The sequence below is a fragment of the Canis aureus genome, chromosome 3 (genome assembly GCF_053574225.1).
Source record: "Canis aureus isolate CA01 chromosome 3, VMU_Caureus_v.1.0, whole genome shotgun sequence".
NCBI lineage: Eukaryota > Metazoa > Chordata > Mammalia > Carnivora > Canidae > Canis > Canis aureus.
Window position 1 is genome coordinate 6,727,823 of NC_135613.1, and position 26,530 is coordinate 6,754,352.

The window sequence follows — 26,530 nt, forward strand, 5'->3', positions numbered from 1 at the left end:
GATCTTGGTTCTTCATTGACCTAACCCAACAATTTCTGCTTTGGTGCTCATTATGACGTGAAAATTGACTTCGTTTCCAAAATGTTCTTTCATTTTTTTTTTTTAATTAAAAAAGAAACACACACACAGTGGCATCTAGTGGTCATTTCTGCTGATACCAAAGAAAATGTAATGCAAATATCACAAATAATAACTTCCCAATGTATGTTATGGTTTCCTAAAAATCTGGTCTGCTATACCCATCGTATGAGCTACAGCTATAAAGTACTGACCTTGCAGGGGAGGAAGAATTCCAGAAATTACACATTCAAACTAGTGCCATTATACAAGGTAGTCATTTTAGGACTACGTACTTAATTTGATTGTGCGTATTATATCAAACATAGTTAGTATTTGGAGCTCTTGGATAGTGCAGTAGGTTGAGCATCTGTCCCACTCTTGGTTTCAGCTCAGGGTATGCTGTTAGGGTTGTGAGGTCGAGCCATGAGCAGGACTACATGCTCAGCACAGTCAGCTTGGGACTCTCCCTCTCCTGCCCATCTTGCTCATGCTTTCTCTCTCTGTAAAATAAGTAAATCTTAAAAAAAATAAAAATAAAAACAGGATTTTTCTTGGCATTTTTCCTATACTAGTCTTTTACTTTAGAAACATGCCTTAAGCTTGGTGCATGATGAAAAACTTATTCACCACCAGATGTACTGCAAATAACAAATACTAATGGTGAATTGGCACCATTAAGCAAAATTCCAATGAGTAAGATTCATACTGAGGGTTAATTTCAAAAGTTGTTTCAGCAGTAGCATCATGCTGGCATTTTAGTAAATATCATCTCTAGAAACAGGTATTTGGATATGGTAGTTTGGGGCTACTTAAGAAAACAAATATCTTAATTGATCTTTGCCTCATTTGGCGAAGAGGAGCTTTTTCAAACTATAAGCCTTTGTATGAATTATCCATTACTGCATAACACACTGCTCCAAAGACTAGCAGCCTAAAACAAGAAACATCATCTCACAGCTTCTGTGGATAAGAAATCTGGAAGAAGTTAAGTTCAGTGGTCTGGTCCAAGGTCCCTTCTGAGGTTAGAGTCAGGCTATCAGCCCATGCTATAGTCCTCTCAAGGCTTGACTGTGGCTGAAAGATCCTCTTCCCAGCCCACTCAATTGGTCATTGACTGGCCTCAGTTTTTCAGAGACCATTGGGTGAAGAAAGCCCTTGATTTCTTGTTAGGTTTTGGAATGGAGACCTTCACCTTCTTGCCCTGTGGGTGTCTCCATACAGCAGCTCACAGCTTAGCAGCTGGGTTTCCCTAGAACTAGTGATTCAAGATGGAAGCCACAGTCTTTTTAATCACCTAATCTCGGGGTGAGGGGTGTCTCAGTTGGATGAACATCAGACTTCAGCTTGGGTTGGAGCCTGTTGGGCTCCATGCTCAGCAGGGATTCTGCTTCTCCCTCTCCCTCTTCTACCCCTGCTTGTGCTCTCCATCCCTCAAATAAAATCTTTTAAAAAATAACCTCATCTTGGGGTGCCATATTCTATGTTAGAAATGAGTCACTGGGTCAGGCCCACTGAAATGGAGGAGTATTAAGCTTCATCTCTTCAAGGGTGGTGTGACAAAGGGTTTGTGGACGTATTTTTAAAACTGCCAGAGCTCACTGGCACATCTATGTGTGTATTTACAAGACAACATCGGTGTTTTGCTCTCCCAAATATTTGTCTTTTGTGGGCAGATTTCAGGGCATGATTACCCCTAGATAGCATCAATTCTTTCTTATAGCACCACTACATGTACATATATGACATTTCAAAAATAGGTCAAGGCCAGAAAATTACAATTGTAGAGTAGGATCATGAGTGAAATGGTAGCTTTTTTTTTTTTTTTTTTTTTTTTTATGATAGTCACAGAGAGAGGGAGAGAGAGGCAGAGACACAGGCAGAGGGAGAAGCAGGCTCCATGCACTGGGAGCCCGACGTGGGACTCAATCACGGGTCTCCAGGATCATGCCCTGGGCCAAAGGCAGGCACCAAACCGCTGCGCCACCCAGGGATCCCTTGGTTCTTCTTGATACAGGATACTTTTAAAAGTCACTGCCTCAGGGATCCCTGGATCCCTGGATCATGACCCCAGGATCATGACCTGAGCCAAGGGCAGATACTTAACCAGCTGAGCCACCAAGGCACCCCTAAATATTTTTCTCTTAAAGCTTTGTTCTGGAGGACTATTTCACTTTAGCCTCTGAAAGCTTAGTGCCTTAATTGATATATACTGCTAGTGTAAAATACTTACCAGATATCAAAAATCTAGTAAGAAGATATCTCACTAATTTTTTATTACATATAAATGATAATTTCATATACTGGATTATATTGATATTTGATATATTGAGCTAAATATACTAAAATTAATTTTATCTTGTTTTGAATGTAGCTACTAGAAAAATTTTAATTGCATATATTGGCTCATATCAATATAAAGATTATAAGTGAGCAAAGGACATAGATCATACAACCAAAAGGAAAAATCAGTTTAAAAAAAAGCCTGGGTGGCTCAGTTGGTTAAAATTCCAACTCTTAATTCACTTCAGGCCATGACCTTAGAGTCCTGGGATTGAGCCCCACGTCAGGCACTGTGCTTAGTGTAGAGTTGGCTTCTCTCTCCCACAGCCCCCTCTTCCTGCTTGCTCGCTCTCTCTCAAATAAATCTTAAAAAAAAAAAAAAAAAAAGGAAAATATTGCACCTTACTGGTTTTTAAAAAATATTAAAGCAAAGTATGGTAGTGCCTGGGTGGCTCAATGGTTAAGCCTTCGTTAGGCTCAGGGTGTGATCCCAGGGTCCTGGGATGGAGTACCACATTGGGCTCCCCACAGGGAGCCTGCTTCTCCCTCTGATTATGTCTCTGCTTCTGTGTATCTCTCATGAATATATAAATAAAATCTTTATAAAAAAAAAAAAAAGCAGGGATCCCTGGGTGGCTCAGTGGTTTAGCGCCTGCCTTCGGCCCAGGGCGTGATCCTGGAGTCCCCGGATCGAGTCCCACATTGGGCTCCCTGCATGGAGCCTGCTTCTCCCTCTGCCTGGATCTCTGCCTCTCTTTCTCTCTCTGTCTCTCATGAATAAATAAAATCTTTAAAAAAAAAAAAAAAAAAGCAAAGTACGATTACCCCCCTAGGATTATTTGAGGGAGGGGGAATGTATATCCACTGCCCAAAATATATGGTTCCTGCCCTCGGAGAATCCATAGTGTAGCTCAAAACTGACCAAAAGCAGTAATGTTTAAGTTATACTAGAAGTACTGATTGTTACGTTGTACATTTAACCCAGTCTAGGTGGTCAAAAAAGGCTTCCTTGAGGCATTTAAAAAAAAAAAAAAGATTTTATTTATTTGTTCATGAGACAGACAGAGAGGCAGAGACACAGACAGGAAATGTAGGCTCCCTGGGAGGACCCCAATGTGGGACTCGATCCTGGAAAAAAGTATAGAAAGTATAATTGATTTTCCTGGTTTTTCTTATCAGGCTGGTTGTGTCGCCTTCAAATTCTTAAAAGTTCATTGACTTAAAAAAAATAAATAAATAAAATAAAAAATAAATAAAAATAAATAAAAATTTTTAAAAAGTTCATTGACTTAGGGATCCCTGGGTGGTGCAGTGGTTTAGCGCCTGCCTTTGGCCCAGGGTGCGATCCTGGAGACCCGGGATCAAATCCCACGTTGAGCTCCTGGTGCATGGAGCCTGCTTCTCCCTCTGCCTATGTCTCTGCCTCTCTCTCTCTCTGTGACTATCATAAATAAATAAAAATTTTTTTTAAAAAGTTCATTGACTTAAAGGCTTAATCTCTTACTTAACTTGCTACTACCAATCACTAGTTGGCCTGTGCGGACAGAGCAGTCACTGAACATAGCCAACTATGGAGCAGGGCCAAGAAGACAGTTTAATGAAAGGGACACTATCTTTTAAAACTCATGGGAATTTGGCACATGTGACTTCTGTTTACATATCATTGAACCTAGCAAATCACAGGGCTATGCCCAACTTCACCTGACTGGGAATCACAATCTTTTTCTTTTCTTTCCTTTTCTTTCTTTTTTTTTTTTTTTTTTTTTAAGATTTTATCCATTTATTCCTGAGAAACACAGAGAGAAAGGCAGAGATTCAAGCAAAGGAAGAAGCAGGCACCCTGCGGGTTTCTGATGCGGATCTTGATCCCAGGACCTTGGGATCACGACCTGAGCCAAAGGCAGACGCTCGACCCCTGAGCCACCCAGGCACCCCTGGAAACCCCAATCTTACCTTTCGCTTGGGAAAGAGAATATTTGTCCATAGCGTTAATGACTATCATAGGCCACCCTCTCAGTTATTATTTAATTTTACCCTCCCGGGCAGCCCTGGTGGTGCAGCGGTTTGGCGCCTCCTGCAGCCTGGGGTGTGATCCTGGAGACCCGGGATCGAGTCCCACATCGGGCTTCCTGCATGGAGTCTGCTTCTGTCTCTGCCTGTGTCTCTGCCTTTCTCTCTCTCTGAGTAAATAAATAAATCTTTAAAAAAAAATTTTTTTTTTACCCTCCCTTTATCAAGAAAATCTATCTACTATAGGAAACAGCCTAAAAGTTCTAGGCATTGAGGTAAAATCTTGGGATATGTCACGATCTGCCCTTAACAGGGCTACAATGGTAGAATAGGACAGGAAAACTGCAGGAAACACTTCCACTCAAAAAAAGGGGAGAATAAAGTTACTGCACGAACAATTATGAAATGTCACGGGGGGGAGGGGCTGTTTAGAGACTGAGGGCCTTCTACCCTGAGAGAGGAGGAGTGTCCTTTGTAAGGCTGATTGGGAGGGGCTCCCCAGTCCATTCTTGACAAATATAATGTAACCATGGTACTAAGATTTTGTTTTCTAAGCTTTTCACCTTCAAATGTGTACTTTTTCTGCTTTCTAAGCTATCACATGTGACCATTTTAATAGGCTTGCCATCCTTCTGGCCCTCCATTGCCAGTTCCCCGAGCCTTTGTCCTGAGGAACACCACCTTCCATCCTGCTACCCAAAGCTAGAAACCTGTTTTTATTCTTTACTCCTTTTCTCCTTCATCTCCACATTCAGTATATAGGTCTTGTCAAAGGATTACATCAATTCTGTCACTATTAGATTTTTAAAAACATTTTAGGGGGCGCCTGGGTGGGTCAGTAGGTTAGGTGTCTGTCTTCCACTCGGGTCATGATCCCAGGGTTCTGGGATCGAGTGGGGCATTGGGCTCCCTGCTCAGCGGGGAGTCTGCTTCTCCCTCTCCCTCTGCCTGCCACTCCCCTGCTTGTGCTCTCTCCTCTCTCTCTCTCAAATAAATAAAATATTTTTAAAAAAAATTTAGTTCCACATAAACCATTTACCTGTAAGTCAGACACTCATAAGTGCTAACAAATCTGTGAAGTATGATCATTTTACAAATAAAACTAAGACATAGTAATTTGCCCAAAGCACAAAATCATTGTATGGCAGAACTAGGATTCAAACTTCCAGTCCTGGGCAGCCTGGGTGGCTCAGCGGTTTAGCGCCTTCAGCCCAGGGAGTAATCCTGGAGACCTGGAATCGAATCCCATGTCGGGCTCCCTGCATGGAGCCTGCATCTCCCTCTTCCTGTGTCTCTCCCCACTCCTCTCTCTTCTCTGTGTATTCTCATGAATAAATAAATAAAATCTTAAAAAAAAAAAATCCAGTCCTTGTGTTTAACCAATGTTAACCTTCAAAATAAGTCTGCCGGGAACCCTGGGTGGTGCAGTGGTTTAGCGCCTGCCTTTGGCCCAGGGCGCGATCCTGGAGACCCAGGATCGAATCCCACGTGGGGCTCCCGGTGCATGGAGCCTGCTTCTCCCTCTGCCTATGTCTCTGCCTCTCTCTCTCTCTGTGACTATCATAAATAATAAATAAATAAATAAATAAATAAATAAATAAATAAATAAATAAAGTTAAAAAAAAATAAGTCTGCCAGTTTTTTTATCAGCAAAAATGGGTTTGTTCAAGAATAGAGAATTTTGGGGCAGCCCCGGTGGCCCAGCGGTTTGGCGCCACCTTCAGCCCGGGGTGTGATTCTGGAGACCCAGGGTCGAGTCCGGGTTGGGCTCCCTGCATGGAACCTGCTTCTCCCTCTGCCTGTGTCTCTGCCTCTCTCTCTCTCTCCCTGTCTGTCATGAATAAATAAAATCTTTTTTTAAAAAAAGAGTATTTTAATCTGGGACAAACTACAGCAGAGCCATAAATAAACCCCTAGAATAAAGGAGAGGACAGTTCTTACATAGGAAACGGGGAAGCTATTATAAACAAAAGGTCAATTGGAGTAAAATGGGAGTTCAAACTACAGTGGCTTTTCATTGGCTGCGCTGTTGCCCACAGAGGAGGAAACCTTTCTTCCACCTGGCAAGTCAGTAAAAATAATACGGATTTACAAGGTACCTCTGGTTCTATTGGGTCTACAGTTGATCACCAGGAGTGGGGTGTGAGAGCTCCCCCTACTGGCCTCCTGCTTCCATTCTAAAGTTTCCTGGCGTGTTTTGTTTTGTTTTGTTTTTTAATAAGATTGTATTTATTTATTTATTTAATTTTATTTAAGAAGGGGGAGGAGGGGCATAGAGAGGGGGAGACAATCTTAAGCAGACTCTGGGCACCGAGCCTGAGGTGGGGCTTGGTCCCAAGACCCTGAGATTAGGACCTGAGCCAAAACCAAGTCAGTTGCTAAACTGACTGAGCCACCCAGGTGTCCCTAAATAAGTTTCCTTTTATTAATTTTCACACCCCTATACTCTAACCTGAGACAGTCCCTGCATGTCTAGTTTTAATTGCTGAGATATGACCTGTGCCCCTGAATACACTTTTAGTGGTCCACCAGTAGCCAGTTCAATGTTTCTGAACATCCTCATCCTGTTACTAGAATGGCAGTTGCTGACATTCTCCCACATTGGTCTATACCCCTGAGGCACTTCCTACTTCTGTACAGTATACCAGGCTCTGGACAACGGTCTCTTCCCAGACCACCATCCCAGAACTATCACTCCCACCCCTGACAAAAACCTGGGTGGACTACACTTAAGCCAAAAATTTGAGGATAACACAATGAGCAAAGATAACCATTTGTTGTTGACTGACACTGTTCATAGAAACCTATCTGCCTATTATCCCAGTAGGGAACTTGTTTTTTTTTTTTTTTATTTCTTTCTTTCAGATTTTATTTACTTATTTACTTATTTTATTTATTTATTTATTTATTTACTTACTTACTTACTTATTTAGAAAGAGAGCAATGTGAGCAAGAGGAGGGACAGAGGGAAAGGGCAAGAATCTCCAGCAGACTATATGCTGAGTGTAGAGGTTGATGCAGGGTTCAATCTCATGACCCCAAGATCATGGCCTGAGCTGAAATCAAGTCAGCCACTCAACCCACTGAGCCATCCAGGCATGCCCCCCAATAGAGAATTTCTTAGGTGCTTTCCCACCCTTGTTCTTCCTGCTCCTTGGATCTTCCAGACTAAAAGTCCTTTTCATGTTGTTATCCAGTGTGGCTTTGTCTTTCTTCTCCCACACCTCCACTGGACCTGCCCCAACCTCTTTGTTCACCAGAAATAAATCCCTCCAAGGGTTTTTTCTTTTTTTTTTAATATAAGAACTAGTTCTACCTAATCTGGTTGGATTTGAGTTCAATTCAAACATTTTAGATCAACTAAGATTACTCCTCATCAATGCCAGAAGTTTCTTTCTAGGTCTACTCCCATGCCATTTAGGCCCCCTGCCCAAATAACCTATCCTAAACCTATCTCATTCACATATAGCCTAACCTATCCACATCTTTAATGCTTGCCATGCATAGTAAGAAGTAAATGTCCACCTTATCCCTGCCCCGCTCCCTGTATTAGGTTGATAATTTTTTTGTTTATCTTTCCAGAAAGGTTTTTTTTTTTTTTTTTTTTGGTATGGACAGTGTCTCTTTTATTTCTGTTTTTACATACTATACAGTTGACACCTGGCTTTTTTCTGTTAGTGCTCCTTCCACATCAGCATACAGGGATATATTTCGTTTTTAAACATTTTCTATTATATATATCACAGTTTAGTTCCCACTTCCCTACTGATGGACATCTCAGTGACTTGAGTCTATTGTTTTGGCGTGTGATGCAGCAATGGGCATCCTTCTCCATGTTTTTATTTTTATATTTTTTTAAGATTTAAAAATTTTATTCATTAGAGACACAGAGAGACAGAGGCAAAGACACAGGCAGAGGGAGAAGCAGGCTCCATGCAAGGAGCCCGACATGGGGCTCGATCCTAGGTCTCCAGGATCACGCCCTGGGCCGAAGGCAGACGCCCAACCCCTGAGCCATCCAGGGATCCCTCCATGATGTTTTAATGCCAAAAAGCTGTAACTTCAAGTTTTGATGGAGCCTCCCAAGTTACATTCCTACCAAACCAGTTTGAGAATTTAGCATGTCATTCTCTCCCCTGCTAAAATCCTTCCTCGAAGGGCAGTGTCATAGAAAGAACTTGGGTTCTAACACCTAGGACAGCAAGGCATTTACAGCTCTAGGCCTTCTTCTTCGCTTGTAAAATGAGGTACAAGCTGACGTCTCAGGGTGGTGTGAAAATCCAGTCGGCTTCCTTGAAGGATTGGCTCTCAAAGAGGTCTGTTTGCCTTTTAGTTTTTAAGGGCCTCAGGTCATGAGCCAAAAGCTCAGGCTGAACAGGCCAGAGGACCCCCTCTTCCAACCCGTAAATGAGGAGAATGAGGCACAAAGGGGCCCAGAGGTTTGGGCAAGAGCATCCAGCGTTGGCTTGAGGCTGAGCTCCGCCCACGACCTCGGGATACCGGCCCCAAGGGACTGTACACCTCTGGACTAGGTCAGCGGAGGTCTGGCCCCGCGGCTCCCCAGTCTAGCTATTCCTCTCCCACTGCTCCCTGCCCCCAAGCAGACACTCGGGCACGTAACGCACTCGCTTGGAAGTCGCTGCCCCCGCTCCCCGCTGGGCCTCAGGTTGCACCCTCGGAACTCGCCTTGGCGCCCCGTGAACGTGAGTGGGACAGAGGTGTAGAAGGAGACGGATGTTGTATAACCACGTCACGTTTGTGAGTTGCGTGGTGTGCACATCCTTGTGTAGACGTTTAAGTGTGTGCAGTGTTGTGTGCGGATGTGGGTCACGGAGCACCGGCCCCCGGCTCCGCAAGCGCCCACCCCGCCCGGCGCTACTGTCGGGCTTCGCTCAGCCTTCGCCCCGCCTTCCACAGCCCTGTGCGCGTGCGCGACCCCGCCTTGGGCTCCTGCCCCGAGACTGAAACCCCGCCTTGCCCCGCCCCAGCCACGCTTTACGGCTCCGCACGCCAGTTTTGCTGCAGACGCTCCGGCTGTCGCCGCTGCCCCTGCCGCCGAGGCTGCTGCCGGTGAGGTGAGCTGGGCTGAGCTCCGCTGACCTGAGGTGTGGTGTTGGGCTGGTGCCGCGGGCAGCCGAGGACTAGGTGGAGAGCTGCGCCCGCGGGGACGGCGGGTCAGTTGCTGCTTTGTCTCCCCAGCTTGGGTGCTGTCTGCGCTGCTGCAGGGAGGCCGCCCCGGCCCGGCGAGCTGAACCAATGCTGGATCTGGAGGTGGTGCCCGAGCGCTCTCTGGGGAATGAGCAATGGGAATTCACGCTGGGTGAGTGTGGGTCCTGCTCTGGACCTTACTCTGCTTCTCATTTCCCTCAAGGCGCTTCTTGCCTCTGACCTCTGCCCCTTATTCCCCTGCGCCTGCAGCTCGTCGCCTCCTCCGTCCTCGGCTCTTTGGGCCCCAGGCACTAAGTTACCCGCTGCTACTGGCCAGACCCTCAAGTGTGTCTCTCGTCCTGGCCTTGACGCCCTCGCCTCAGGCCTCAGCAGGGCCCCTCCTGGGGCAGTGGTACAGTAGTAATAATAACAACAATGGCCGACACGCCCCAAACACTTACTCAAAGCCAGACCCTGCGCTCCTGTGCGTAATCATCTCAAGTATGCGTCCTTGGGGCCCGAGGGCCCGTACTATTGTTTTCCAATTTACATTTTGCAGACTTAACAGCTAAGAAGTGACTGACACCCTGAAACGCCACAGTAGTCCGTCCTCCTTTACTCTTCTGGGCTGTAGGTTGCCTGGTCTGAAGGGAAAAGCTAGGGTTAGGTCCCCTAATCACATGTTAGGAACCTAGTCGAGGGAGGTGAGAAGAGTCTGTGTATTAAAGGAACTTGTGACTTGTTTCCTTCTTGTTTTTAATGTGGTCGATGTGTGTGGTGTAATCCTAAACCCAGACCTTAGCAGAGAGAGTTGAAGCTTGAATGAAATTCGAGTTCATGGAAAGTAACATTTAGTTTGTATAAAATGCGGTTTGGCCATTTTTGGGGTTTTGGCCCAGTTTTGACTCTTCCCAACATCACTACCTTTATGTGTACACATTCAGTAACTCCGGTGTATGTTTACAATGATCCAGCACTAGAAAAGGAGTGTGAAGCAGGTGTTGGTCCTCTTTGTTTGTGCAGACTTGAACTTTTGTCCCACTAATTTGGGCTACTGGACTGAGTCACCTGCTCCTTTGAGCTATAGCTCTTGCATGAATCTGGAAGACTCTTGTCAGTGGAGGCAGAGTAGAGGAGACACTGCACAATAGATGCTGGTAGGACCCTGCTGGTGCTCATTGTCTCTGTGAACTAACTGAACTACACGCCTCTGGGTAATAGGAACCGGTTTTAATGAGAGACCTTAGCCAATTTCTCATAGCTTACACCACTCCTGTAGAGTTCTTCCCAAAATTTTAGCTGGTATGAAACACTTTGGCCTCTTGTGAAGCACCAAGAGGTTGATTGGGAGGCCGGTGTTATATTTGCCTCCAGACCCATTCACATGGGTGCTGTTTGCTTTCTATATAAGAAAGATCCTCCCCTACGCACAGCTTCTCTTACCAGTATTTCATCGGGCTGAGTGAGAACCACAGCCATAGCTTCAGACTGCTTGATGATGCATCTAGTTTTCGGATCTCAATGGTACAGAGCCTCTTAGCCAAAAGTAATGATTAGAATGTCAGTTGAAGGGGTACCTGGCTGGCTCAGTTCTTGATCCCGGGAATTGTGAGTTTGAGCCCCACATTGGGGGTAGGGTTGACTTATAAAAAATTGGGGGTAGGGTTGTCACCTGAGACCAGGATTCCTCTTTCACCCCCACCCCCCAAAAAAAGCCTGGTGGAAGAGCAAGGCTTCCTCTGTCACCTGTTGTTTAGATTCCTTAGCCCCCACTCCTAACTCTGCCAGTTTCCAGTAATCAAGGATTTGGGTAGCTCTTTCAAACTAAATAGCAAAAAAAATGAAAAGAGCTTTTCTGTACAATGACCCAGAATTGAACTTTGAGGGAAACGTCATAGAAGTGGCTTGACCTTAATGATTCTCTTGTGGGTCTTAAGAATCTGTATTTTTAGGGGTGTGTGGCTGGCCGGGTTGGTAGAACATGTGACTTGATCTCAGGGTTATAGGTTTGAGCCCCACATTGGGTGTAGAGATTACTTAATAAAATTGTTTTTAAAAATCTGCAGTTTTAAATCAGGTCTACCTGAAAGATTATGGTTATTTTCACTTCCTCAAGCTTAAAAAAAAAAAAAATTTTCCCCCTCTCTCTCAGTCTTCTTTCTCCCCAGCCCTCAACACATCTAAACTCCAACTGGGGCTGATAGGTAGGGATAGGTCTCAGAAGTGGATCTTTGTTTTAGAATTACATTCCTAGACTAGAGAACCAGACAGTGCTTAACTAAAGTCACTAAAATCCTGTAAGGTAATTTCCATTTGCCAGTGAGGAGCAAGCTCAGAAAAGTAGAGATGAAAGGTAGGTAGCTGAACTGGGATTTCCTGCTTCCCACCCCTCTACCCTTCTGAGAATTGGCTCAGCTTTGTGTCTTAGTTCTTCTTGGTATCTGCAAATGCAGATGCATCTAGCCCTTGCCATCATCTGCCTGGCATCACAGTGGGGAGCTGCATCCAGCTTCTTGGCTGCCTTCCTGGCCTTTGTGTAATGTTGGGAGATTAGGGAAATGCCAGTAACACAGGGACAGGAAAACCTAGGCAAGAGGAATCTCTGAGAATGCCATTGATGGCTTGACTTTACTCCCCTTGACTAGTGGTGGAGTAAAGGCAGAACAAATTAGAAATGTTTTCATTAAGACTTGGAGAATGTATTGGTGTGGAGACATGTGTCTGAACTGTTCTAGAGAAACTGAAGGCTCATTCTGTTGAAGGCAGCATATATACCTCTTGTGGATTCTGCTTACAAACATAAATTGAATAGGAAATGGTCATATGCACTGAAGAGCTTAGTCTAGTGTGAGGGAAGGGTTACAGACATAGTATATTTTATTAAAATGAGGTAGAAGTTGTATAGGGTTCTTTGGAAGGGGAGAAAGAACTTGATCTGACCTGGGGATTCGGGGGGGGGGGGGGGGCTTTCTTCAAGCCACAGGAACCAGTGCATACCTGGATCCAGTGAGCACCAGGAAAGCTCTATCAGAAATCTGCCAGATTTCTCTTCTACAGTGTCTCTATAGACATAAATTTTCCAGTCAAATTCAAAACAAAACAATGGGAAAGATTGTGTGTGTAGGGAACTATAAGCCATTGGTATTATAATTAGAACATGCTGTACTGATGAAAGAAGAAAGTAGGTTTTCCAGATTCCCAGTGCTCTTTGGTTTTAGCTGCCTGGGACACTACCAAGGAGTTTGGGGTCCAGTGGAAAAGAGGGTATCTATTAGTGAAGTGTGTTGTGGACATGGATTTAGGAAGAAAGTTAGAGACTAGATTTGGGGAGGTAGAGAAGGAGAAGGAATGTGAAAGAGTGGTCACCAGGGTCTGTGGTACAGGACTTACATGTCCCATAATTGTTTTGTTTCACTCAATCAGAGCTCAATAGATACATAGGACCACCTGCTAGGCACAGTGATTGGGTGCTGGGGATACAGCAGTGAGTAAGACAGATAATGTTTCTGTCCTCAAGGTATACCAGAGACGAATAGATAAACTGGATAGGAGGCTTCATTAGATAAGGCGGTTGCGGATGTGAGTCAAGAACTAAAGAATGAGAAGAAACCAATTATGGGAAGAACACTACCTCAGAATCTGAACTAGCTCAAAGGGCTAGGATAGGAAAGAGTTTGACGTGTCCTTGGAACAAAGGAGGCATGATGAGCAGTGGAAAGAAAAATGGAAGTGGACAAGATCCAGAATATTCAGGAACTTTAGGTGGTAGCATGTTATTTGAGTTTTATTACTCTATAATGAGAAACCATTGGAGGATTATAAGCAGGTAAATTGGGATCCCTGGGTGGCGCAGCAGTTTACCGCCTGCCTTTGGCCCAGGGTGCCATCCTGGAGACCCGGGATCAAATCCCACATCGGGCTCCCGGTGCATGGAGCCTGCTTCTCCCTCTGCCTATGTCTCTGCCTCTCTCTCTCTCTCTCTCTCTGTGACTATCATAAATAAATAAAAATTAAAAAAAAAAAAAGCAGGTAAATGATGAGATCTGTAAGACATAGGATATATATACAGGTTAGAAGGCTGACATACACTCCAAACTCATTTTGGGTCTAGGTAACTGTTAAAACTGGAACAGTCCTAGTTTCTTTGCCATTCATATGGTTGGTTCCCTTTAGAGGCTTTTGGTAGCCTTCCTTTATCAGCAGCTGAGTGACAACTGACCATCGTAGCTGGTTTGTCTCCTCTAGGTGGATTCCTCTCCTGGTGACTCAGGATTTGAGGACCTGAAGATTCCAAGGCCAGAGATTTGATGTGGTTAAGTAGAAAAGAATCCTCCCTTGAGAAACTGATTTGTAGGACAGCCCTGGTGGCTCACCGTTTAAGCGACTGCCTTTGGCTCAGGTCCTGATCCTGGAGTCCGGGGATTGAGTCCCACTTCGAGCTCCCTGCATGGAGCCTGCTTCTCTCTCTATGTCTCTGCCTCCCTCTCTCTCTTTCTCTCTCTCTCTCTGTGTCTCTCATGAATAAATAAATTTAAAAATCTTAAAAAAAAAGAGAGAGAAAGAAAAGAAAGATACAAACTGATTTGTGCCATGTGGGTCAGAGAAGCCATGTGGCCTTCTATTTCTCAACACCTAACTGAGCTTATCTGTCTGTTCCACATGGATGCTTGCCCATTCATTTTGGGAGAGATAGCATAGAAACTTCTCCATTTCAAGAATGGCAAAGCTGAGTGATGCGTCCAACTTGGTCATATTCTCAACAAACATTTATTAAACCTTTACTGTGTACCAGGCCCTATATTATAGAAGGTTAGAAAGTGCCTTGTGTTAAGGTCTGATTTCCTCCAACTTTCTTCAGACTGTAGAATGGACCATCAAATGAAGGCAGGGTTAGATCATTGTCTAAATGTAGACAAACCATGTTTTTATAACCTTCTATTCTCTGTGTAAGCTCTTTTCTGCACATCTGTCCTAGAATCAGAGGTAAACTGATCTTGAATGGAAGCCACTGTGCTTGCCTGAGGTCATATGGTGGTCCTTCCTCCCTTTCTCTTATTACCTACTCCATTATCCTTCAGCTCTGTTGAATAAATATTTATTCAACAGCCACTATGTGGTCAAGCCTGTACTGGGTGCTGGGGATCCAGAGAGTGGTGAATAACACCACTATCCTTGGGTTCATAAAGCTATGAGTCTTTGACTTTGGATTTAGTCTGAGACTTTGTTTTGAATTGCCTCTGTGAATTTCTTCTTGTTTGAAATATAAGAAACTCTGAAAACATACTTTTTTGTATTCCCTGGTAGTCCTTGGGATCTTAAAGATACTGGATTTCTTTTTTTTTTTTTTTTTTTTTTTTTATTTATTTATGATAGTCACACAGAGAGAGAGAGAGAGAGGCAGAGACATAGGCAGAGGGAGAAGCAGACTCCATGCACCGGGAGCCTGACGTGGGATTCAATTCCCGGTCTCCAGGATCACGCCCTGGGCCAAAGGCAGGCACTAAACCGCTGCGCCACCCAGGGATCCCAGATACTGGATTTCTTAAATTGGGGGCATATATAAATTTGTTTATAATGGGCCTTGAGTTTAAAAATCAAGTATTAAGATTTAGAGGATTTGTGAGTTGATAAGGATCCAGTGAAATCCTTAGTAAAATAAGGATTCTGGTAGATCTGTGATTCTGGTAGATGTGTGATTTTTAACTTTTTAAACAAGCCCTTACAAGTCATGTGCTCCTGCAGACTCTCCTTTGAGAGGTGAGGAGACATGCCAGAGAGTAGAGGAAGGAACCTGCCCTAGGTTATATGTAATTCGTGGCAGAGTGAACCAGAACCTTGGTCTCCAGATCCATTCATGAAATCCGTGCTTTTCTCACTGTTCTTTGGTTCATGCTGACTTTGACTTCTCTGAGCCCTTTTCCTGCTCGGAATTGACACATTCCTTCTCATTTCCAGGAATCTCTTGTATATTCACTCCCTCCCCTTAAGCAATCCAACTGATCCCTTACTGCTTGCTGCTAACTTTATTCTAGCTCTTGCTGCTTACTGAAGTTTTATTTACTAATATGTTTATAGACCTGCCCTCCCATCACAGGCTTTATGGCAGAGTCTAATACCTAGTATGAAGATAGATGTCAGTAAATGAATAGCCCAAGTAACCACACAGGTATCCTTCCTTTATTTCAGGAATGCCTCTGGCTCAGGCAGTAGCCATTCTTCAGAAGCACTGTCGCATCATCAAAAATGTCCAGGTTCTCTACAGCGAACAGGTGAGTGGTAGCTGCTTTGATTACTGAAATAGCATTCCTCATCATTGAGTCACCTCCAGAGGTTGATGCTCTGGGAGAGGCAGACTGGCAGGGATTGCTAGGTCATTGTGTTTGGGAGAATCTCTAGCCCTAGTCAGTTACTAAGTACATTTTTTTTGATTCTGAAACTTTTGGTCTTGATAATCTAGTGCTGTCAGTTTTGGAAGAGCATTAATAACTGAACTTGTTTGATGTGTTTGACTTACCTGCTGGTCCTTAGACGGGGACATTTCAGTGGGTGGTTACCTCAGGGACTGTTTTATCTCCTAGGGTGCTTGCCTTCCACTTTTGTGTTTAAAATATAATCTTTTCTGCTTTGTTGATTGCTTTAGTTTGTGTTCAGAGTTGTTGCAGAGCAAATTTCTAGCCAGCAGAGCACTTCACACTTAAAAAGAAGCAGGTATAGCTCACTACTTTAGTGAGAATGATCAGATACATCAGATCATATATCAGAATATTGGCTTCAAATTAATGGACATATTTCATATTTTGCCTTTTGGGGGGGGGGTCTGATTTATGGTATTCTCTATTAAATGTTGGTCAATTGTGCCAGGAATTAACCCCTATAATAATAATGTTGCATATATCTACAAAGACGTTTTCCATTTCCAGAAAAAGTGGATATGTTATATCAGAGGACTTTCTGAACATTCGGGTTTTTTGTGTTTGGTTTTATAAGTAAAGTTAGAGACTGTTATTTATGGGCTTTTAGAAATAGGATTCCTATCTCTCTAAAAATGCAATCTACCTTGTACTGAACTCTCTGAAACCTGTGATTTTTCTGTGACATAGACTATGTGTTGCTGTGTGGAGCAACATTTATGGTGTCCTATGTCTCACAAATCTTAGGGAATAAATAGTTTTGAGCCTGTACATGCTATAAGATGTCCTCGTTGGCTTTTCTGAGACCTTTTAAGTACCGTTTTTGATGATTTTAGTTCTATTTGTTCCAATGAGTTTCAGATCCTAAAACAAATAACAGTTTATTTTTGACATGAAGAATGTTGTGGATTAGAGGTGAGTAAGATTTCTCTGAGGCTTTCCAGTTTGTCCTAGTGTCAGAGTTGAGCCTCTTATCTATGTCCAAACATTACAGTCTGTACAATAATACTTCTCTGCCAGCCCAGTGAGAGAGACCCTATATGAGGGATCTTCCTGAGACAGGGAATTCATAATATCCAAGCAAGTGCTTAGATATTCTTGTGGTGCCTACCACATAACAAGGGACTTCTAAGAATGGGCCAGGGGATTCCTTGAGCCACAGTATCAAAGTGTTTTCTCATTTATAAAATGAAGGATCGTGACTTTTCCTCTTTGTTGTACTCAGATGATCCCTAACCTACTCTGACTTTCAGCGTTACACCATGAGGGAATTACTCAACAATTAACAACCATCCAAACAGGGATAATGGGCTTGCTTCTTGAGCTTATAACTCCTACACATTCAGTTAAATCAGTTTTGGACACCCCAAAATTAGATACATCTGAAAATAGGCTTAAGCAGTTTTTTGTTTTTTGTTTTTTAATTTATTTATGATAGGCACACAGTGAGAGAGAGAGAGGCAGAGACACAGGCAGAGGGAGAAGCAGGCTCCATGCACCGGGAGCCCGACGTGGGATTCGATCCCGGGTCTCCAGGATCGCGCCCTGGGCCAAAGGCAGGCGCCAAACTGCTGCGCCACCCAGGGATCCCGCTTAAGCAGTTTTTAAGAACGAAGTTTGTAAAAAAAAAAAAAAGAACGAAGTTTGTTTCTAATATCACTGTCTTTGTTGTCTGTTGTTCCAGTCTTTGGGTATATATAGTAGTTTTAGCATTAAGCTCATTTCCTGATATCTTCTAAGCAGCTGGAATCAATTGGAAAACGTGGGCTTAGTCTAGACCTTGGTTCAGATCGTTGCTCTTTCTGTTTCTTAGCCGTTCAACTTTTGGCAGGTTAATAACCTGTCTGGTTCTCCTTCTGTAATGTGGATATTCTATTACAAGTTTCTTTGTAATAGAATAATCTTTTTCAAAATTTTATTTATTGGGCAGCCCCAGTGGCCCAGCGGTTTAGTGCCACCTTCAGCCCGGGGTGTGATCCTGGAGACCTGAAATCAAGTCCCGCATCAGGCGGGCTCCCTGCCTGGAGCCTGCTTCTCCCTCTACCTATGTCTCTGCCTCTCTCTCTCCCTCTCTCTGTGTGTCTCATGAATAAATAAATAAATAAATAAAATATTTTAAAAATAAAATAAAATAAAATTTTATTTATTTCTTTTAAGTAATCTCTACACCCAGTGTGGGGCTCTGAGTCATGACCCCAGGATCAAGAGTTGAATACTTCTCTGACCAAACCAGCCAAGTGCCCTAGAATAGAATAATCTTTTGATGAGGATCAAGAGGAGGTGGTCTCTCAGAGCTCTGATGCAGTGCTTCTTCTTTTTTTTTTTTTTTTTTAAAGATTTTACTTATTTATTCATGAGAGACACAGAAAGAGGCAGAGACATAGGCAGAGGGAGAGAAGCAGGCCCCTCACAGGGAGCCTGGTGCAAGACTCGATCCCAGGACCCCGGGATCACGCCCTGAGCTGAAGGCAGATGTTCAACTGCTGATCCACCCAGGCGTCCCTGATGCAGTGCTTCTTAAATTGAGCCCTGACTTTCTCTGCCCTCCTTCCTTTCCTTTCCCATTTGTCTCTTTGCTCCCATCAAGTGTGAAGAATAGTTTGGCCCCATTAAATGTTAGAAATATCTTCTTGTCTCTAGCAAATCACACCTTGGAAGTTAAATGTGCATATCAAGTAGGTCCCATCTTTCTTAGGAGAAAAAAATGTTAACAGTTAAGAGCAAACAGCTTTACTAAACTGTTTCATATGGAGGACTGTGTAGTTCTGGGTCACTCGAAGGGCCTGCTTAAACACCACGTAGTTACAGGTATACTTTGGTTCTGGAGATATACTAATAAAATAATAGTTGTGAGGATAATTTGCTCACTTTTGAAAATTGTCTAGTTATGTCCTGAATTGTAACCATGCTGGGAGGAAAATGATTAGATCTTGGGAGAGTGTAAGAAAATTCAGATCCTCCCATCATTCTCCTCCAAGCAAGGATCTTTAAGGATGCTAAAATGTTGCTTCATCCTGCTTAGTGTCATGGAATAGCCCTCTCAGAAATGTGTTCTGGGGGGCGGCCCCGGGTGGCTCAACAATTTTGCGCAGCCTTCGGCCCAGGGCGTGATCCTGGGGACCTGGGATCGAGTCCCACATCGGGCTCCCTGCATGGAGCCTGCCTCTCTTCTCTGCCTCTCTCTCAGTCTCTCATGACTGAATAAATTAAAAAATTTTAAAAAAAGAAGAGAAAAAGAAATGTGTTCTGGGTTGAGAATAAGTAGGCTAAGGTCAGGATTCATTGTTGTATTATCTTGCTTAGACCTAATTTTTTTAGACATTCATACAGGCCTACTGGAAAATTACATCCTTTCTTCTAGTGTTTGCTGGGCCTGGTGGTGCCGCCCGGGCCTGCTACTGTGTGAAGATCACTGGGGTAGAAGGGAGCAGTCTGAACTAATCTCAGAGGGCTCTTGGAGATAATTTTTCCAGTGAGGCCCACACCAGTGGCACCTGGCCTTCCAGCCTGCATCTCTATCTCTGACAGCGACATTTCTGTCATTCACTGTGCCTACCTTGGGAGGTTCTATAAAGAAACTTCTAAACTCTTTTAAGAGCTGTGTGCCAATTTCAAGCTTGGTTCAGGGCTACGGAATGTCTTCAGATGTCAAGTCCTTGAATTGGTTGCATTGGAGCAAAAGCAGGCTGGTGATGCAGACATGATGAGAGAGTGCTGGATACTAAGTGCTGTGCTTGGTGCCTTTTCTCTTGCTATCTAGACCTACTACCTCTGTTCCCACAACCACCCTGGAGGGAAGGGATAATGGTATTCCCATGAAGAAACTAGAGCTCAGAGAAGTTTTGAGAGTCACTTAAGGTCACCAGCTCACCAGTACTCAAGGCCAGCTCTGTCCACTCCTTTGTGCTGCTTGCTACTCCCTTCCCCATAGGACTCAGAAGGGACAAATGAAGAAATATGACTCCTTAGACCTTAGATTTGGGCTTTCAGAAAAAAGCACATGTGATATGGGATGGTCAGGAGAGGGAAGGAAGGAGCAAGAGTATCCTCTCATACACAAACATCACAAGATATTTCTTTGTCTTGGAACATGGCCTAAAGCAGTCAAAGTATAGAACATTTCCTGTGGATGGTACAAACAGCCTGGAAGTGAATGGACGTAGGTTCAGCTGACATGCAGTGAATACTACCTGCCAAGTTTGGGTCCTAGCAAGGCCCTTTTACCCGGCCTGTGTACCTCATTGGCTGCTCTGTAGGTTTGATAAGTAAACCCATGCTATAGATGTAGATCCTGGACTCTCAAAAGAAAATGGTTTATATACTCACATAATCTTGGTCCTTTCCCTCAGGTACTATTACTAGAAGCCTAAAAAAAGAGGCTCTTTTCAACCAGTATTAGGAAACAGCAGTTCAGGCTGGAAGCAGAGGATACCTCATTCATACAACAGTTTCTTACTTGGGCGAGGGAAGGGCTGTCTGCACTTCCATAATCCCTGTGCATTGCATTTAGATTTGTAAGGTTTTTGGTAGTTGCTGTTGAGTAAATTGTTTACAGTGCTTTATTTTTGTTTTGTAGTCTCCTCTAAGCCATGACCTCATCCTTAACCTGACTCAGGATGGAATCAAACTGCTGTTTGATGCTTTCAATCAGAGACTTAAGGTAACTATGATTGACAACTAAAATTGCACGTCAGGCTGATTAATACATGCTTTTGTAAGATGTTTCTGAAACTAATAAGTCAGAGTAGACTCTTGTGATTCAGAGTCCACCATAGTCTAGGGAACTGAAGCTGTGCCTGCTACCCTACAAAAAGGGAAGCTGAGGGTGGGGTGTAGTGGTTAGAAAGAGGCTGGGAAGGACTCTAATCTCAGGCTCCAGAAGTGAAAGGAGAAAAGTGTTGGAGATTTGGGGAATATGCTATGGGGAGGGTACTCAAGTTACTCAATTTAAGGAAAGTGAGAGTAGAGCTAAGTGTTTGACACAGATTATTCCAAGTCTTAAAAGTTTAGGATACTGAAAATGGGTCCTAACTGCAGAATAGGACCAAAAAGTTTTTGTATCTTGTTTTACTTCATTCTTAAGTCAAACAGTATGACTTGGAAGGTGAAAAATGGAACTGTTCTTCATAAAATGCTGGGGCTTAGGGCTTAACACCACTAGCAATGAGTTGGTTCTTTAACCCCCTTGAGGATATGTAAATAAACAACTTGGTGGTGTATAGGGTTTGTCTTAATTGCTGTTCAAGTGCAATTTACTAACACCTGTTTCAGTCTAGGATGTTTTTAATACACTATTTACGAATGTCTGGGCTTCACAGATTAGTCATGTGACACTAGACTCATGCCTCAGAGTCACAAGGTTGAATGTGGCTCTGGGCAGTGGCATACCAGAGCGGTTGTCCTGGTTAGGCCATGCCTTTCCAAAAGACTTGGGTACTTCCTATTTCTTGTAATCCCATCCCAAGTGAGCTGCTAAGGAAACAAGACAGAACATGGAGAAGGAATCTGTACATTAAATGAGAATTCCTCATTTATGATGGCTCTTCAAAAGCAAATGTGAACATTCTTAACCTCACAACTTACCTTGCCTCTCCTTGTGGACACATTCATCTTGTCCTTCCTGACCAGAAGTTTCACAGTGGGAAAGGAAAGAGGATGGTCATCAGTGTGGCTTCATTACAAATTGGGGGAAACATAATCTGGAAACAACTTTACAAAGAGTTATTTGTCTCAGCTTGGTAAGTCCACTTTAGGAAACATAACTCCAAAAGTTTATGGGGAAGGTAATGTTGCCAGATATTTATAGCAGGGCTTTTCATAGTAATGAAAAACTGGAAAAAATGGATAACAAAGGGGAATGGCTAGACAGCCTGTCATAAAAATCATAGCATGGTGAGGACAGTGTCATATATTTAGTGAGTACTTGGTACAAGTGAAGTACGTGGTTAAGTGCTTCCCATACATTTCCTAACTTAGCAAGCCTGTGAGTAATACTGTTTTATCAGCGAAACAGTAGAGAGAGGATGAGTGGTCTGCCAAGCTTTTAACCCTGAATTAATAAGTTAATTAATTCAGTGTGTGGTGGCCACTGGCAGTAGAAATGACTTAGCTTCTGTTGTTGTGTATGGGAAATAATGTGATACAAGCTGAAGAAAATTGTGTGAGCACACTATGGAGAACTGTGAGGAATGGAAGTACATTTGAATGGGAAAGGAAATAAATAGAACCTTTTCTTCTGCTTTTTGTAGGGTCCCTATGAAGGGGGTGGGGGCTGGGGCCCTGAGCCTCTGGAAACAGAGAAAGCATTCTCAGGTGCCCTTGGTTAGCATCAGGTTTGACATGCCCTTCTGCCTGCCCCTCATCCCCGCACTTAAGAATCCACCTCTCCCTGATTCCTTGACTCCCTGACTGTAAGAAAGCTTTGTGGAATGAGGCTTCACAAATCTCAACTTTTACAGCTACCTATCTTTTCCTTTCCTATCTTGGCTGCTGTCTTGGCTTCTGCTCTGGGGAAATCAAAGTATTTTCCAGCCCAGAGGGTGGTAGATCATGGACTTTTGACTTCCCTAGCTGCTTGTCCCCATGGCTTAGCAAGCTCCATGGACCAAAATCTGCTTGTTGATTATTCTTGGTGACATGAAGGACTCCAAGATGGTTAGCACCTGGGGTCTCTTGCCACAAGTACCATCATACATAGGCCCTGTGATTAACTCCGGTCCACTGTTCTTGCATTAGACAGGCCAGGTTGAAACACCCATAAGTGTTGGTCTTGGTTATTGGCAGGTGGGTAACAATGAGACAGAAGGAACATCATTGAGGCCTACCCCCACAGGGTGAATGGTGGGTCATTAGCCAGCTGTAGGGGTGGCAATCAGGGAGGCAGTTGTCTGCTCCTGCTATATAAGCAAGGCTTCTGGCTGAAGGTTGAGGCTCTCTGCCAGCATGAGGCCCTGGCCTTCGTGAAATGGCATACCAGTTTGGCATGATACAGGCTTTCTGAAGGGGACACTACGTATCTTATGAATCACAGCTGTTCGCCTGTCCTTCCTTGTATGACCTCTCTTGGTACCTCTTTTCATGCTTTCTAGCTTCATATTGCCCTTAGCCAGCTTCGTAACAATCAGACTTGCCTGATGTTTTAAGTACCTTTCCTGTGTGAAGTAATAAGCCAGACCTTAAAGGGCTTAACTTAGTGAGACTGGGAACAGCATACACAAGTAGTGTGGGAAAAGAGGTGATTGAAGTGCTGTGACAGCCCAGCAGAGGGAGTTACTCTTAGCACCACGTAGGATCAGAATAGCTGCATTTAATTAAGAGGTGCCCAACTTGTGGTTTAGTGTTAGGATCATTAAATAAAGTTAGCAGTAAGGTCTGGCCAAGAGTAGACTGCCTATTATGTCTCATTTTCTATGGCAATGCTAGATGCTTTTCTAGACACAGGGCCCCACAGCCCCTTCTAGGATGAGGCTCAGATTGTCAGGGGAAGTGGACGTTGAATCAGCTCTGCTTGTTCCTCTATAGTGAGCGCCAGGACTCCCAACTGGAGGATAGTAGCTGGTGCTCCAGGCCCCAGCCAGCCATGCTTCTGGCTACCAAGCCCTTGCTACATTGGCATAGAAGACTTCCTAGTGCTCATTACTTGGCACCACTAGTGGCTGAGTGTTCAATACCTTTGTCTCTGCCCTGAGTTCTTGGCATTTAATCCAAGGCTGAACCCCTTGAAATGACACGAGGGTCCTAAGGTATTCCAGGTGCCCTTCAATAGAGATGTATGAATATTGTCCCACTTGTCCTAACCTAATGTAATATGACTTCTTTTTTAGCAGGATAGATCTCCTCCAATCCTTTTGTTTTGTAAGCTACCGTATTTTAAAGTGTTTTTCAAAGTGATCTGATTTGGGGTTTTGCTAATGCAGCAAAGCTTGGAATAGAAGGAAGAAGGCTCAGTATCCAAAGGTACAACTTTAACCTTTAAGCTACATGATTTGTTCTGTGGAGGATTTCACTCTTCCATATGTGTAGCACTCTGTATGATAGAGTAGTAGATTAGTTATAGGAACTTGACCTGCTGCATACATGGATATATGTGGAACAGTCCACTAGAAGAAAGAAAAGGAGAGGTTATACTGTGTGTGTAGCATGAGTTTTTCCTCCAGATTTAAAAATGAGAACAAAACATAATGTGTGGTGCTTCAAGAAAATTCTGAATAGTGATAGATTTCTTTTTCTTCACTATTCTATAAATGTCTTTTTTTTTTTTTTAAGATTTTATTTTTTAAGTGATATAACCCATCAAAGGGCTCAAACTCACAACCCTGAGATCAAGATTCACATGCTCTACCGACTTAGCCAGCCAGGCATCCCTTTATAAGTGTCTTTTTAGTCAATCTTTTTCAATTGCAGAGTATTACAGCGCTTAAACCTTTGATTTTTTTTTTTCAAGGTGATTGAAGTATATGACTTGACTAAAGTAAAGTTAAAATATTGGTAAGTTTACTCCCCTGCTGGTCTATGCCGCAGGATTGGTACATATGGAGTTTATCTATTATGCTCATTAAGTTAATAAAGGATTCCCATCCATAGCAGTTTCCATGATTTCCTCAGGCAGCCTCCAAGCCTACTTAGCTTTCTGGAGAAGAGAAGGAAATCTTGTTTAAGGACATGCTGTGTGTAAAACACTTCTCATATATGTCAGTTTATTTAGTCCTCACAACAAAGGACCTCAGGTTAGAGGTGATGTGACTATCTTCTAGGTCACAGATGCTGCCTGCCTCCCACAACCATAGGTCTGACTTCAAAGCCTATGTATGCTAAAGAGAATGCCAAAGGGATCACTATTTAGGAGCCAAAATCTACCTTTTTTTTTTTTTTTTTTTTAAGATTTATTTAGAGAGTGCAGTGGGGAGGGGCAGAGGGGAGAGAGAGAGTCCTAAGCAGACTCTGCACTGAGTGTGAAGTCCAACCCAAGGCTCAATCTCACAATCCTGAGATGACCTAAGCCAAAACCAAAAGTCATATGCTTAACCAGCTGTGCCACCCATTTTTCTTTTTCTTTTCTTTTTTCTTTAAGATTTTATTTATGTATTTGAAAGAGTAAGCACATGAGTGCATGGGGGAGAGGGGGAGAGGGAGAGGGAAAAGGAGAAGTAAGACTTCTTGAGGACATGGACCCCACCATGGGGCTTAAGATCACGACCTGAGCCAAAACCAAAAGTTGGACACTCAACCAACTGAGCCACCCAGGTGCCCCTGAAATCTACTTTTTAGAAGGAAAACAAGAATGCCTGTAGCATAAAAGAAATATTTGAGCCCCCATTATGGCAAGGTTCTGTGCTAGCATCTAGAATGCTCCATATAGTAAGCTTCCTTAACAGGCTTCCCTTTCCCTTTTCAGGGGCATGAAAAAAGGCCAATTCCTGGGATTAGCTCAAGCAGCATTTGCCACTAGGGAAGTGGATAAAGCAAATGTGTAATAGCACTGGCCCCTCCAGATTCTTTTTGTCTTTCAGTTTTGTTGGAGCCTTTGTACCTCAAGGTCTGGCTTCTTTTTTTCCCTCTTAGTAGTTAGTGATGAGTAAAAGCATGGAGTCCAAGGGTCAGGCCTCCCTGGATTCATCATTCTATTACCTCTGTGACCTTAGGCAAGTCATTTAACCTCTCTGAGCTTGTTTTCCCATCAGAGAAATGAAGTCAGTACTGTGTGGCTGCTGAGTTAAGAAAAAGAGGTGTTCTAGCATGCCTGGGTAGCACAGTCAGTTGGGCGTCCAACTCTTGGTTTTGGCTCAGGTCATGGTCTCAGGGTCATGGGATTAAGCCCTGCATCAAGGCACACTCAGTACAGAGTATTCCTGAGACTTAAGACTCTCTCTTCCTCTCCTTCTGCACCCCCTCCCCCCAAATGAGTAAATAAATCTTTAAAAAAAGGAGGTGTTCCATGAATTATGCTAATTTTAAAAATTATTCTTAACCTTTAAGCATTCTCCTGAAAGTCATGAATGCTGTATCTTCTTGCCCATCATCTGAAATCATGTGTCCTCTTTGTTCCCAAGCCCCTCCCCCCTCAGATCTTTCCCCTTTGCTTGGGATCCATTACCCCTCTCCAAATTCACCCAGTCCTTGAGTGCTGTCTGTTAAGAAACAAGCTGCCTGAGGTGCCTGGGTGTTGCAGTTGGGACTCTGGGACTCTGGGTTTTGACTGAGGTCATGATCTCAGTTGTCCTATGTGGGGCTCTGCACTCAGTGTAGAGTCCCCTTCAGATTCTTTCTCCTCCTCCCTGTGCCCCTCTGTGCCTGCTCTGTCTCTCAAATAAAATCTGAGAAAGAAAAGAAAAGAAAGGAAGGAAGGAAGGGAAAAGAAAATAAAGAGAAAGAAAGAGGAAAAGAAAAAGAAAAAAGAAAGGAAAGGAAAGAAAAAAGAAAGAAAACAAGTTACCTTGCTTGGCTATACTGTTCTTTTAAGATGTTCTTTTTAAAAAGTTCCTTTCCAAGCTAAACTATTAGTAGGCATTCTAGGAAAACATATTAACATTTTCTATTCCTGTGCCACTCTGTGGCATCCGAGTCTAGATGCCATGGGCTAAGACTGAATTTATTTCTTTCTAAACTGCCTGATGACCACACAG

The 26,530-nt window shown here is 43.5% G+C and overlaps 1 protein-coding gene across 2 annotated transcripts in view; it reads left to right on the top strand.

Moving 5' to 3' along the window:
* The first annotated feature begins 9,287 nt into the window (after positions 1–9,287).
* The window catches only part of PHAF1 (phagophore assembly factor 1), a 28,846-nt gene continuing 11,603 nt past the window's right edge, over positions 9,288–26,530 (top strand). The window contains exons 1-5 of one of the 2 annotated variants that reach the window (XM_077886335.1): positions 9,288–9,425; positions 9,550–9,670; positions 15,685–15,767; positions 20,485–20,568; positions 24,352–24,395. In XM_077886335.1, coding sequence (XP_077742461.1) covers positions 9,607–9,670; positions 15,685–15,767; positions 20,485–20,568; positions 24,352–24,395 — 275 coding nt within the window. In that variant the 5' untranslated portion in view covers positions 9,288–9,425; positions 9,550–9,606. Of the gene's footprint in view, positions 9,456–9,549; positions 9,671–15,684; positions 15,768–20,484; positions 20,569–24,351; positions 24,396–26,530 lie in introns of both variants that reach the window. The other variant, XM_077886343.1, reaches the window with a different exon arrangement.